The sequence below is a fragment of the Rana temporaria genome (assembly GCF_905171775.1).
Source record: "Rana temporaria chromosome 2 unlocalized genomic scaffold, aRanTem1.1 chr2j, whole genome shotgun sequence".
Classification (NCBI taxonomy): domain Eukaryota; kingdom Metazoa; phylum Chordata; class Amphibia; order Anura; family Ranidae; genus Rana; species Rana temporaria.
Genome location: NW_024404414.1, coordinates 616050 through 629773, shown reverse-complemented (window position 1 = coordinate 629773; position 13724 = coordinate 616050). Strand labels below are relative to the sequence as shown.

At 41.5% G+C, this 13724-nt stretch overlaps 1 protein-coding gene across 1 annotated transcript; it reads right to left on the bottom strand.

Moving 5' to 3' along the window:
- Window positions 1–2325: 2325 nt before the first annotated feature.
- CD2 (CD2 molecule) lies at window positions 2326–4240 on the bottom strand. The gene is made up of 2 exons (XM_040334142.1): window positions 3943–4240; window positions 2326–3114 (listed from the first exon to the last, which is right to left on the bottom strand). The coding sequence occupies exons 1-2, from the start codon at window positions 4238–4240 to the stop codon at window positions 2918–2920; spliced, it is 495 nt and encodes a 164-aa protein (XP_040190076.1). The 3' UTR covers window positions 2326–2917.
- Between the last annotated feature and the right edge of the window lie 9484 nt (window positions 4241–13724).

The following is a 13724-nucleotide window of genomic DNA, read 5'->3' as shown; positions in this document are numbered from 1 at the left end:
TAAACATCATGGTGTTAATTGTATCAAAGCAATAAACAAAAAAGGCCAACTCAGAAGCAGCAGGTGGAAGCAACACATTCAATTTTAATGGCAATGTACTGTAATAAGCAATGCAAACATGAATGTTCCATGCAGTATGTGCCCAGCAAAACAAATAGACCGATTTTTTAACACTGGCAAATATCAACAGAAAATTAGGTTTGGAGTATTCTTTGTGCAAGAACACCATAACTCAACACAAAAAGTCATGCAGTGTGAGGATGAGCTTAGGGTTTGGTCTAAACACAAGTTTGAACCAAACTTTGGCTGTTGGGATGTTCATCTTTTTGCCAATTTGGTAGGAAACAAACATTCTATATAGTAGCTGTATTTCTACCACTAATATATATGAAAGCTCCCTGTCAGTTGTGGCTAGAGAAGTGGTAGGTATTGGCACCTGCCATGTCCTTAGCAACCAATGATCCTACCCTGGAATCCCCAGCCATGTAAACAAAGGCATAAGGGATTGCGTGACATCTCTGGCCAAATATGGGCAAATGGCAACGTTCTTGTCTGTGGTTATGTGGACCCCCTGCAGCTGACCACATCATCCAGCGACAAGAAAAAATTATCTTCCACATGATGGTGGAGGATAGCGATTGCCTTATGGGTTGGGAACCTACCCCTGCGGTACATCAAAAGCCATAAATTGATATAAGAGACCTATATTCACCAGTGGAAATGTCAGAAGCTGTAAAGGCAGCTGTTATTGAGATAGTGGGCATGAAGGTGGCTGGAATGGTACTTTTTCTTTTGTTCCAGTAGCTGGGACAGAGAAACCTGCCTGCTCAAAGCTGAAGCTGGAGATGGCAGGACATGGTTGGCTGATTTAGAGCATGGTTGTAGCCTATGCTTGCCCTTACTCTGCTGTACCAATGCTGAGCCCCCCCAAAAAAACTGTAAGGTGAACCTCTGACACCCTTTGAAATACTTTCCTCTGAATTGTTTAAGGCTGATGATAGGTAATGAAAGTGAAAAATAGAGGGCGCTAGGCCCATACAAATGATGTGTATAGTGCCGTGAACCAATCAACTAAGATTGGCAATTGATTAACAATCCCTAGTGGGTGGATATATAACAAATAAAATCAAAATAAAGTCCCATATATTGCAGACAGCGCTGCACATTAAGAAAAAACACAGCGTGAAATTCCAATGTGATCAATACAAATACATAAAAAAAAAAAAAAGTCCCAAACAATAAAGAAAATTTTGCAATCCACTTTGTTCGTTTTGATTTTCTTATAAGGAGAGAAAGTGCCACCACCGCTCTTAATAACTTCAATTCCACCCAAGGTGCTTGATATTTAAATTGCTCTTACCAGAGCTAGTTGACCATTTTAATGAAAAGATGGTCACACCAGCTTGTGCAGGATTGTGCCTGCGCACATGAGGATATAGACAACCGATAGACAGATCCAAGAGCTCCACATGGGATATTTATGCAAGGGAAGAAAGCCAGGAAGACCAATAGCGTGATAACGTTTATTTAAAAATATTTAAAACACATAAAAACAGCCAAATGGCCTCTTACTTTGGGGGGTGCCCACCCGGCACTGAGGCTACGGACTTGTTACCGCCAATCTGCGGTTTCAAATTTGGGATTCGAAGGGGGGTGGAAGCCGCCGCTATCTCACCGCCAATGGATCCTTTCCGACACTCCACAGCGCAGGGGGGACGTCACGTGACCAGGACTGCCTCCGACGTACGTTTCGTTATGCTAACGTCATCAGGGGGCGCCCCCCTGAGTAAGAGGCCATTTGGCAGTTTTTATGTGTTTTAAATATTTTTAAATAAACGTTATCACACTATTGGTCTTCCTGGCTTTCTTCCCTTGCATAAATATCCCATGTGGAGCTCTTGGATCTGTCTATCGGTTGTCCATATCCTCATGTGCGCAGGCACAATCCTGCACAAGCTGGTGTGACCATCTTTTCATTAAAATGGTCAACTAGCTCTGGTAAGAGCAATTTAAATATCAAGCACCTTGGGTGGAATTGAAGTTATTAAGAGCGGTGGTGGCACTTTCTCTCCTTATAAGAAAATCACAACGAACGAAGTGGATTGCAAAATTTTCTTTATTGTTTGGGACTTTTTTTTTTATGTATTTGTATTGATCACATTGGAATTTCACGCTGTGTTTTTTCTTAATGTGCAGCGCTGTCTGCAATATATGGGACTTTATTTTGATTTTATTTGTTATATATCCACCCACTAGGGATTGTTAATCAATTGCCAATCTTAGTTGATTGGTTCACGGCACTATACACATCATTTGTATGGGCCTAGCGCCCTCTATTTTTCACTTTCATTTATGTACAATTTCTTATTGTTTTTGAGGAGCAGCTTATAATATTGTTCACTAATAATTACTTTTTGAGTAAGGCGCGGAATTTTCTATTTACACATGATGATAGGTAATCTTGTATAGAGAAGGGTGGAAATGGTGGAACTTGAAGTAGCAGAAGAGTAGAGTGGCTCTTTTACACTCTATCACTAGTCTTAGCTAGACTGTAGCTTCTAAGGTGGTTGTCAGATAAAAAGAAACAAAAGCTGTATTTAAAAAACAATGTATTGCATACAAAAAGTAAAAAGCAGACACAACCATTGAATAACATGGCTACTAACCACAAATAAAATAAAAAACATTCCAATACAGCCACCAATGGTCACCAATCCTTCAAGTCGCTGGTCAACTTTGGGCCAGAGTATTAAGCTGGCCCTAGATGACTCAAATTTAAACAGATTCTTGCTGAATCAGCTGAAATTCGAGAAGTTGGTGGCCCTGTAAGTGTCACCAGAGTTTGAGTTTCTTTACCTACTCCATGTTATTGTTCTCATACAATTTCCAGGCTGACAATCTGGGGAAATGTTTCACTTTAATTGTAGTAAGTTGGTTCCATTTCCATCTCGGTCTGATCCCTTCTCCTTGTCTTCCTCTTACTCTGATTCTTCTCATTCTTCATCTTCCTCAGGCCAGTTACTATATAGATGAGGAGCGCAGTGTTGAGGACACACATCACACCATGGGACAAGAGGTGACCCCAACCTGACCACATTCCAGACCGACTGTCTTCTAAATAGAGAGAAAATATAGGAAAACAATGAGAGAGTTGTACAGAAGAGTAATATTATATATCAAACCCAGTCAGATCTTCAGTCCAGCAGTGTCAGCATAACAGGACAGTCACACTGGTAACAGGACAGGGATTCTGGTTGTCTTGATAAGGACGTAGCCGGCACTTTAATAATCCAACCAGTAAAGATGGAGAATAGAAGAAGGTCAGATTATCATCACACAATGACAGCGGGCCGGGTGAGGACATGACCATGTGAGAGAGTCACCAGCCATCACATCACCCCAACCAACACTGCCAATAGTATATAAAGCCTTAGTTGGGGCCCTTATGTTGGTGTGCAGTGGAAAGGCATCGTCCCTTTTAGATATGGTGAATAGAATGATTCTCTTTAAGAGGAAAAATAGTTGTCACAGTTCTCCTTAAAAGGTGAAGTTGATGAGGAGGGTCATTTTAAGATGTTAGATTGTAGGAAAGAGTCACTTTAGGAAAAGGGGGGAGGGAGGGGGATTGACAGGCATGTGTCCCTTTACAGAATGAAGTTGAACTTAAGCAGTAAAATCCCTCCCCTGACAGCTTTTTGGCTTTTGGATGACAACTGACATATACAAAAGGACACGGTCTTGTGGGCGATGTCATATACCATATATTTTTATGACCGTATTTGGTCAATGACATCACAGGATCCCAGTTATTCCTGACCAGCCTGGGGGATGTGACTGATGTTTGCTCTATAATGGGGTATACAGTATACAGGATGAACACTGCTCTGGTATATACAGAGTTAATAGACAGGACTCATCAGGAACACGACACACATCACTCACCTGGACAAGCATCATGTGTCTGATTGGTGGATCTCTCACTGATGCTATTTTTTGCAGAACATCTGATATTCCAGGAATCGGGCGGTGACACAGTAGGCACAGTGACACGGACTGTCCGCTCTGAGCTGGTGACATTATAAACCATCAATTGTCCACTCACAGTCAGGAAGACGGAGGGGTCAGTACCATTTTTCACCTCACAGGAGATCTCAGTGCTGTTATTCTGGAGACACCTCACATCCAGGACCGGATCTGATACCGGAACTGAGAGATAAAGAGATGGGGAGATCTGTAACATGGCACTATAATGGAATATGATCTCCCCAATACCCCGTCCACCCCAATCCATTACATTTATACAAAGGACAAAGGCCTTTTGCTCACAACACTTACACCAGTGGTCTGCAGGAGGGGGACTTATTTAAATCTGGTCCCAAAAACTGTCCCCCTCTATATGAATGAGTAAAGGGTACATAGTATCTCTGGTTACGTATTCACAAAAAATATGGAAATAGTAAATAATAATAAGGACAAGTCCTTTGACAAATCATTCTCCGCCCCGCAGCTGCATGTATGCAAGAGGAGTGCTGTGGGACAGGGAATACCTTCACTGCCCTTGATTGGCTGTCAGCTTGGACAACTTCCCAATGCCCCTTAAGAGTGGGGGGGGAGACCCCGAGCTCCGATCCCTGCCACTCAACGTGTTTATTACGTCTTATAATAGAAGGGCTGTTCCTTTAAGACTGAGAAAATCTCACCTGAGACATCCCTGTCCGGTAAGTGACAGTGGAGGAGACAAAAGGGGGGGACACTGTCAGGGAGACACGGTGGAGAAAACAAGGTGGAGGTGACGTGGTGATGGAGAAATGATAAAGGAACATGGTGGATGAGACACGGTGGAGGAGACAAAGGCAGAGAGACATTTCTGGAACATGGTGGAAGGAGACATGATGAAGGAGACACAGTGGAGGAGACATGGAGGTAAAGGATATGCAGTGGAAGGGACACAGTGGAGGGGACATGATGCAGGAGGCATGATGGAGGAGACACATTGAACATGGTGGGGGAGACACAGTGGAAGGAACATGGTGGAGGAGAAGCGGTGTAGGGGGCACGATGAAGGAGACAAGGTGAAGGAGACAAGGTGGAGGAGACATTATGGAGGGAACATTGTAGAGATGAAATGATAGAGGAAACACGGTGGAGGAGATATAATGGAGGAACATGGTGGAAGAGACAAACTGAAGGAGACTAGTGTTGAGCAGAATATGCCATATTCGATTTCGCGATATATCTCGAATATATATTCGAATATTCGAGATATATTCGCTAAATTCGAATATTCGTGATATTTTATCGAAATTAATTGAATGCGATTTTTCGCTATTGCGAATGCGAAAATAATTGCGATTTTTTAATAACTGCGGTAGGAGCGCTCTGATTGGCTTAGAATATTCGTGATATTTTATCGAAATATCGCAACATGCGAATGCGATATTTATTGCGCAATTTCGAGATATGCTGGAGGAGCGCTCTGATTGTCTCAGAATATTCGTGATATTTTATCGAAATATCGCAACATGCGAATGCGATATTTATTGCGCAATTTCGAGATATGCTGGAGGAGCGCTCTGATTGGCTCAGAATATTCGTGATATTTTATCGAAATATCGCAACATGCGAATGCGATATTTATTGCGCAATTTCGAGATATGCTGGAGGAGCGCTCTGATTGGCTCAGAATATTCCTGATATTTTATCGAAATATCGCAACATGCGAATGCGAAATTTATTGCAGATATTTCGAAAACTGCTGTAGCAGCACTCTGAAATCGAATATGTATGATATTTTAACCAAAATACATATTGCGATTGCGATTTTTCGATCGCGCATGCGCAATTGCGCGAACAACACGCGACCATTTCCTGGAGCCTTGCCAGTTTCCCAATATTACAGCAACATGGTGGGAAGCAATTTCTCAAAGTCTGAGGAAAAGTTGCTGATTTGTGTAAGTATTTTGACCACTGTTATTTCATCATCTTCAACTGCATTTAAGTCTAGTTTAAAAGTTAGTATATATGATCAGATATTAGTATTTAACCAAAAATGTGTCTCCTGCTTTTACAAAACTACAAGTCCCAGCATGCCTGGACAGCTGCAGACACCCTGGTTGGCAAATGTGTATTTAGGCACTTTTCCTTGTTATTTAGCATAATGAATTTAAAATTTTTTTGGACATAGGACGTATGCGAACGTCCTGACTTCAGTGTCCTCAAGGCCCAAGGACGTTCGAATACATATTGCCCTTTAGATGTTGCAGAACTACAACTTCCAGCATGCCTGGGAATGCTGGCACTTCTAGTATTGTAAGTTCTGCAGGCCCACATTTTTCAGGCCTTTATGCACGGGTCTCTAAACTGTGGCACCCTAGATGCAGCAAAAGTAAAATTCTTAGCATGCACTGAAAGACCGTGGCTGATGGGAGTAGTAGTTTTGCAACAGCTGGAGGTGGACTGGTCTTGAAACCCAGAGTTAGGTAACAAACCCGTAGTGTTTTGCAACCATTCTGCCTCCAGCTGGTTATTTTCTGTTGAAAAGCCTGTGGCGTGCAAAACACAACCCAAAAACTCCACCCGGTGCAAGGAAAAATTTGCACACACCTAAAGAGTGACATCACAAAAAACTGCGACGGTTGCATACGTCAGTGGTCCTCCGAAAAGGTCCCGTCTCTGACCCCCCGGGGCGTTAGGCTCCTAGGCTCCTGACAGGGAAAAGAGTTACTGTGGTCCATACAGCCGAAGCCATATGGACCCATCTCGGTCCAAGCAGCGCAATCAACACGCGAACAACACGCGACCATTTCCTGGAGCCTTGCCAGTTTCCAACTTATGATCGCAGCGCAATCACACAGCAACATGGTTGGAAGCAATTTCACTGTATCTGAGGAAAAGTTGCTGATTTGTGTAAGTATTTTGACCACTGTTATTTCATCATCTTCAACTGCATTTAAGTCTAGTTTAAAAGTTAGTATATATGATCAGATATTAGTATTTAACCAAAAATGTGTCTCCTGCTTTTACAAAACTACAAGTCCCAGCCCAGCCCAGCATTTAAGTCTAGTTTAAAAGTTAGTATATATGATCATATATTAGTATTTCACAAAAAATGTGTCTCCTGCTTTTACAAAACTACAAGTCCCAGCATGCCTGGACAGCTGCAGACACCCTGGTTGGCAAATGTGTATTTAGGCACTTTTCCTTGTTATTTAGCATAATGAATTTAAAATTTTTTTGGACATAGGACGTATGCGAACGTCCTGACTTCAGTGTCCTCAAGGCCCAAGGACGTTCGAATACATATTGCCCTTTAGATGTTGCAGAACTACAACTTCCAGCATGCCTGGGAATGCTGGCACTTCTAGTATTGTAAGTTCTGCAGGCCCCCATTTTTCAGGCCTTTATGCACGGGTCTCTAAACTGTGGCACCCTAAATGCAGCAAAAGTAAAATTCTTAGCATGCACTGACAGACCGTGGCTGATGGGAGTAGTAGTTTTGCAACAGCTGGAGGTGGACTGGTCTTGAAACCCAGAGTTAAGTAACAAACACGTAGTGTTTTGCAACCATTCTGCCTCCAGCTGTTTTTTTCCTGTTGAAAAGCCTGTGGCGTGCAAAACACAACCCAAAAACTCCACCCGGTGCAAGGAAAAATGTGCACACACCTAAAGAGTGACATCACAAAAAACTGCGACTGGTACATACGTCAGTGGTCCTCCGAAAAAGGTCCCGTCTCTGACCCCCCGGGGCGTTAGGCTCCTGACAGGGAAAAGAGTTAGCAACGCATATCTCCCCTATACGTGTATCCTGTGTTGTTAATAATATATTCATAATTATGCAAATGATAATGGCTGCTATATTTATGCAAAAAAGGTGGCGACCGAAATGGCAGGATATAAAATCTTTCATGTTACCCCTGTCATTGATTAATAAGGCGAGAATGCTTCCAATTGTTGAATAGCATACATTTACGTCATATATCCATAAGGCTGTCAACAGAAGTATTACAATATAATTTGTTCTTCATCTTGCAGAAGTTCCTGGAAACAGGATACGATGACCTGCGGCGGCAGCCACAGAAAAGGGCTGTGGTCAGCGCCCTAATCGCTGACTTTGGCGGCCAACATGACCACAAGGCCATTGTTAAGAAGTGGTCTGACCTCAAGAGGCGCCAAATGGGTAATGTCAGACGTCTTCGGGCTAAATATCATCCAGGTAAGTTATTGTTGACAGTTATGTTTTTTTTTAAAAAAGTGTATTTTGTGCGTGAACTCGAAAGAGAGAGGAGCCGGCCTGCAGGAGTTGGGAGGCCTCCCCCAGAGGCAATCTGCCACCTTTCTCCATGCCCCGGTTGGCAATGGCGGGTGTGAGGGGGTCCTCCCAACCCAACCTCGCATAGCACACCCACCAGTGGCGGGGCTGAGACCACCAAACTCAATTCACAGGTAGCCGAGAGCGGGATCCGAACCCCTAGCTGCAGAGGTGAATCAGTTGTCAGTGCAGTGGCAATCGCGTGGAGCCACCGCAGCTCCTTTGGTGACAGTTATGTAAGGTCATATGTAATTCATGTAAGGTCAGATGTTGTTAACCAAGATGCCATGTTGTGCTAACATATATCACCACCGGCCAAGGTATTCATAGTACTGTTGAAAAAAGACATGGGGCAGCAGACAGGAACACAGAAGTTATGTGGGAACATAATTTTCCCATTGCTTTGCATGGGACTTTAAAGAAAAACCCCGACCATGGCAAGTGGGGGTGGGTAAGGTTTAAACCACCTATCCTATGTTTGTGGCTGACATATAAGTAACCTGTGTGCCAAGTTTCATATAAATATCTTTAGCCGTTTGTACGTGATGCTGGAACATACATACATACATACATACATACATACATACATACATTTATGCACACACACACGTTGAGTTTTATATATATAGATTACCACTAAATTCCTGTGTTAGGAGTGGGGTTGTTATAGTAATCCCGTGTGCTCCATCAGGCCCTTTTTTTAACATGAGATGGTCTGAACAAAACAAAGGAGACAAAAACAGCTCATTTTAACATGGTTGCATCCCAGCTCACGCTCAGTCCCCTGTAGTGCCCACAAGACCCTTTAATATAACATTGTCCCATTGGTTAACTGTCTATATAAATCAATTTGTATTCATATACAATACAGCACAGTACACAGAATTTGCATACGTCATTAGAAAACATTTTTATAATATATGAACATTGTGTTATTATAGGAGCTCCAATGCCAGTTGTCCGCGCCAAGCGCAGAAGGCGCCAGGCCGATGAGGAGGAGGAGGAGGATGCGGCAGAGGAGGATGCGGCAGAGGAGGACATGGATGAGGAGGAGCAGCCAGGGCCCTCCCACTCCCCAACCCCAGCTCCTGTTGAGGAGCAAGCTGAGGAGCTTCCCCCCCCCACCACCCCAACTTCTCAAGCAGAAGAGCAGGAGGAAGAGAGCGGTCCTGTGAGCCTCATTCAGGAAGGTAAATATGTGCACAATGATTAATAACATTTCAACAACAAAATGTAGATATAAAAATGGACAACATATAAAGCGCACCTGTCAGATTGTATAACCATAATATGGTATTGATGCTAGAAGTATACAGGTAGTGCATAATTATTAGGCAAGTTGTATTTTTTGAGGATTCATTTTATTATTGAACAACAACCATGTTCTCAATGAACCCCAAAAACTCATTAATATCAAAGCTGAATTTTTTTGGAAGTAGTTTTTAGTTTGTTTTTAGTGTTAGTTATTTTCGGGGGATATCTGTGTGTGCAGGTGACTACTATTACTGTGCAGAATTATTAGGCAACTTAACCAAAAAATAAATAGATAGCCATTTCAATGATTTATTTTTAACAGTGAAACCAATATAACATCTCAACATTCACAAATACACATTTCTGACATTTAAAAACAAAACAAAAACAAATCAGTGACCAATATAGCCACCTTTCTTTGCAAGGACACTCAAAAGCCTGACATCCATGGATTCTGTCAGTGTTTTGATCTGTTCACCATCAACATTGCGTGCAGCAGCAACCACAGCCTCCCAGACACTGTTCAGAGAGGTGTACTGTTTTCCCTCCTTGTAAATCCCACATTTGATGATGGACCACAGGTTCTCAATGGGGTTCAGATCAGGTGAACAAGGAGGCCATGTCATTACTTTTTTTTATTTAATACCCTTTCTTGCCAGCCACGCTGTGGAGTACTTTGACACGTGTGATGGAGCATTGTCCTGCATGAAAATCATGTTTTTCTTGAAGGATGGTGACTTTTTCCTGTACCACTGCTTGAAGAAGGTCTCTTCCATAATCTGGCAGTAGGACTGGGAGTTGAGCTTGACTCCATCCTCAATCCGAAAAGGCCCCACAAGCTCATCTTTGATGATACCAGCCCAAACCAGTACTCCACCACCACCTTGCTGGCGTCTGAGTCGGACTGGAGCTCCCTGCCCTTTACCAATCCAGCCACGGGCTCTTCCATCTGGCCCATCAAGACTCACTCTCATTTCAGCAGTCCATAAAACCTTAGAAAAATCTTTCTTGAGATATTTATTGGCACAGTCTTGACGTTGCAGCTTGTGTGTCTTGTTCAGTGGTCATCGTCTTTCAGCCTTTCTTACCTTGGCCATGTCTCTGGGTATTGCACACCTTGTGCTTTTGGGCACCCCAGTGATGTTGCAGCTCTGAAATATGGCCAATCTTGTGGCAAGTGGCATCTTGGCAGCTGCACGCTTAACTTTTCTCAGTTCATGGGCAGTTATTTTGCACCTTTGTTTTTCCACACGCTTCTTTTGTTTGATGATCACGCTTCAGAAGCTTTGCAACTTTAAGAGTGCTGCATCCCTCTGCTAGATATCTCTCTATTTTGGACTTTTCAGAGTCTGTCAAATCCTTCTTTTGGCCAATTTTGCCAAAGAAAAGGAAATTGACTAATAATTATGCACACCTGATATAGAGTGTTGATGTCATTAGACCACACACCTTCTCATTACAGAGATGTACATTACCTAATATGCCTAATCTGTAGTAGGCTTTCGAGCCTATACAGCTTGGAGTAAGACAACATGCATAAAGAGGATGATGTGGTCCAAATACTCATTTGCCTAATAATTCTGCACTCCCGGGATGTGTTAGACACATAACAAGTGTATACACATGATAATGATTGATTAATAAGCAAAAAAAAATATTTATTTATTTGGTAACGTTATTTGAAATCCAAATGTTTTTTTATTATATCCTAAAAGCATCAAGAGATCTGAAGAGGCAAAATATACTCATTGAAAAGACGCACCAGAAGATCCTTCAGAACCAGCGTAAGATGAGCTACCTCAACCAACAAAATGCTCTGCTAGAGCAGCAGCTATCGGGTCAGATTGCGGAAATGCACCGCATTCAAAAACGGATTGAGAGCTATATTTAAATTTATTTTTGTATTAAAAAAACTTATTTTTTGGAAATGTTTCATTTCTTTTTGAGATAGAGTTGTAGGTTTTTCAACACATCTAACTTCACATCAAACAAATCAACATCAACACATTTAACTTCATAATAAGCAAAAACATTTTATACTATTATTTTATTTAACATTAACCTAGGACAAACTAAAGCACACGACACAGACACGACGAACACAAAATAAACTGTTGAAAAATGAACATAACAAAAGCAACAATATATATATATATATATACAAAGAGAGAGAGAGGGAGAGCAAGAAAGAGAGAGAATGCAGATGAGCTCTTGCAGTCAGCCCAATGGTTGCAGTATAAATGCCGCAAAACAGGGTTTAACATAAGGTTCATTGTTATAGTTACACTTGCTGTTTAGATCCGGTCTGGTAGTCCGGTCTGGTAGCTTGTAGCGGAGGCTGTTGGTGGATCCGCTGTGCCAGAAAGCTCATGAAGCTTTACTCAGCATGGAGGCAGCAGCAGGAGTATTAAAATATAATATAACTAGACAATGCATTTCCTGAGGAAAATGCGAGTGGGAATGCTGAATAGCTTAATTGGTGAGCCCCTTGCCAAAGACATTCACCATAACCACTACACTATCTTTAGGACACACAGCTTCTTTCTCTATCTGCAAAGTATAGAGTATGCTGACTTCCTGGTCGCCCCTCCCCCCTCAATAGGTTTCCCCTCCCCCCCAGGTCAGTGAGGAGGAATATTGCACTGAGGTCAGGAAAGTTATTTATGGAAAGAAATAACATTACAAACGCTTTTAATTCACAGATCTAATACATGATTTAAGCCTCCAAACAAAGCTTAATAAATCCTCAAACGTACATGCAATTGATACAACGACTACACCGTTTGAAATACACGGCCCTTGTAAACGCATCGATATGAAATTTATGTAGATAAACTTAAAAATGTGGCCATTTCTGCGATTTAGAAAAGAGCGTCTTTGTGAGTTCTGCAGCAACATTTTTTAGATAATTTCACATGAGAGTCTATGAGACATAATTTCTGGCTGTTGCTCCAATAATTAAAACTAAAATACGTATCGCAGAATTGGTCACATTGCCATAAACCAGACAAGCATAGCTACGTTTTGATCTAAAAATTGTGTATGAAAAGTAGATCTTGTGGGCGTGAGACCAATTTGTTTCCCCTTTTTGTAAAGATATTTTTAATTACAAAGATCTCCAATGTTAAGGTCACCTGACAGACTCTAAATCCCCTCCATAGGATTACATTATAACCTATTGCATTTTTGTGAAAAATTCGCAAAACGTAAATTGCGTTTTCACCAAAAAATTGTAAACGATAACGATTTGAAAAGTCATAGCCGGATAGCTAAATATTTTGTGACCGCTTTAAAGTTTTTTCAGTGTCTGTAAGTGAAAGTATGAAGTAGCTGAAACTTTTGGCATGGCATGTGAATTCAAAGGGGAAAAGGATGTTCTCATTGACTTCAATGTTTAAAAAAAGGGTCTAAAAGCTTAAAATTTATAAAAGTGTAAAAAGTAGAAAAAAACTTGAAGAAGTCCCATCATTAGCTGAACGAGACGAACATTTTTACAGTTGAATGGTCTCAATAGTTGAAAGTATGCCGAAGTTACGCAGAACCAAAAAACTTAAGGAATAATAAGATTACTAAATTTACGGATATCAATACTGGAAATGTTTATTAAAGCATTCACACTAATTAAGATTAATACATTTACGGGTATCCATACTAGGAATGCTTATTAAAGCATTCCCACTAAGTATCACACAGGCATGATTTACAAGCAGTAGTGGTAATAGTAATACATAGCATAAAAACACTTGGGGAATACTTTACAGCATCAGTAGTGGTCATAGTAGTCAATAGTGTACCAAAAAATTGGGACACAGGTGTCTTGACTGAGCTGTAATAGTAGTAGTAGACATTGACAATACAGTGTCAAATCACTCGGGCAAGAGGTGCCATGATGAACAGCAGTCTTAATAAGAGTATATAGGGTGTGAAATAACTGCTGACATAGGTGTCTTGACTGGGCAGCAGAAGCAGCAGTAGTAGTATTAACAGTAGTAGTTGATACAGAGTCATATCACATGGGCAGGAGGTGCCATCATGAACAGCAGTAGGAATAGGAGTATATAGAGTGTCAAATAACTGCTGACATAGGTGTCTTGACTGGGCAGCAGCAGCAGAAGCAGCAGTAGTATTAACAGTAGTAGTTGATACAGAGTCATATCACATG

Excerpts from the sequence above, each read along its gene's own strand:
- CD2 (XM_040334142.1), bottom strand. The coding sequence starts at position 4,240 with ATGTTACAGATCTCCCCATCTCTTTATCTCTCAGTTCCGGTATCAGAT. Across the intron at positions 3,115-3,942 it reads GACACATGATGCTTGTCCAG|AAGACAGTCGGTCTGGAATG; the intron begins GTGAGTGATGTG and ends CTCTCTATTTAG.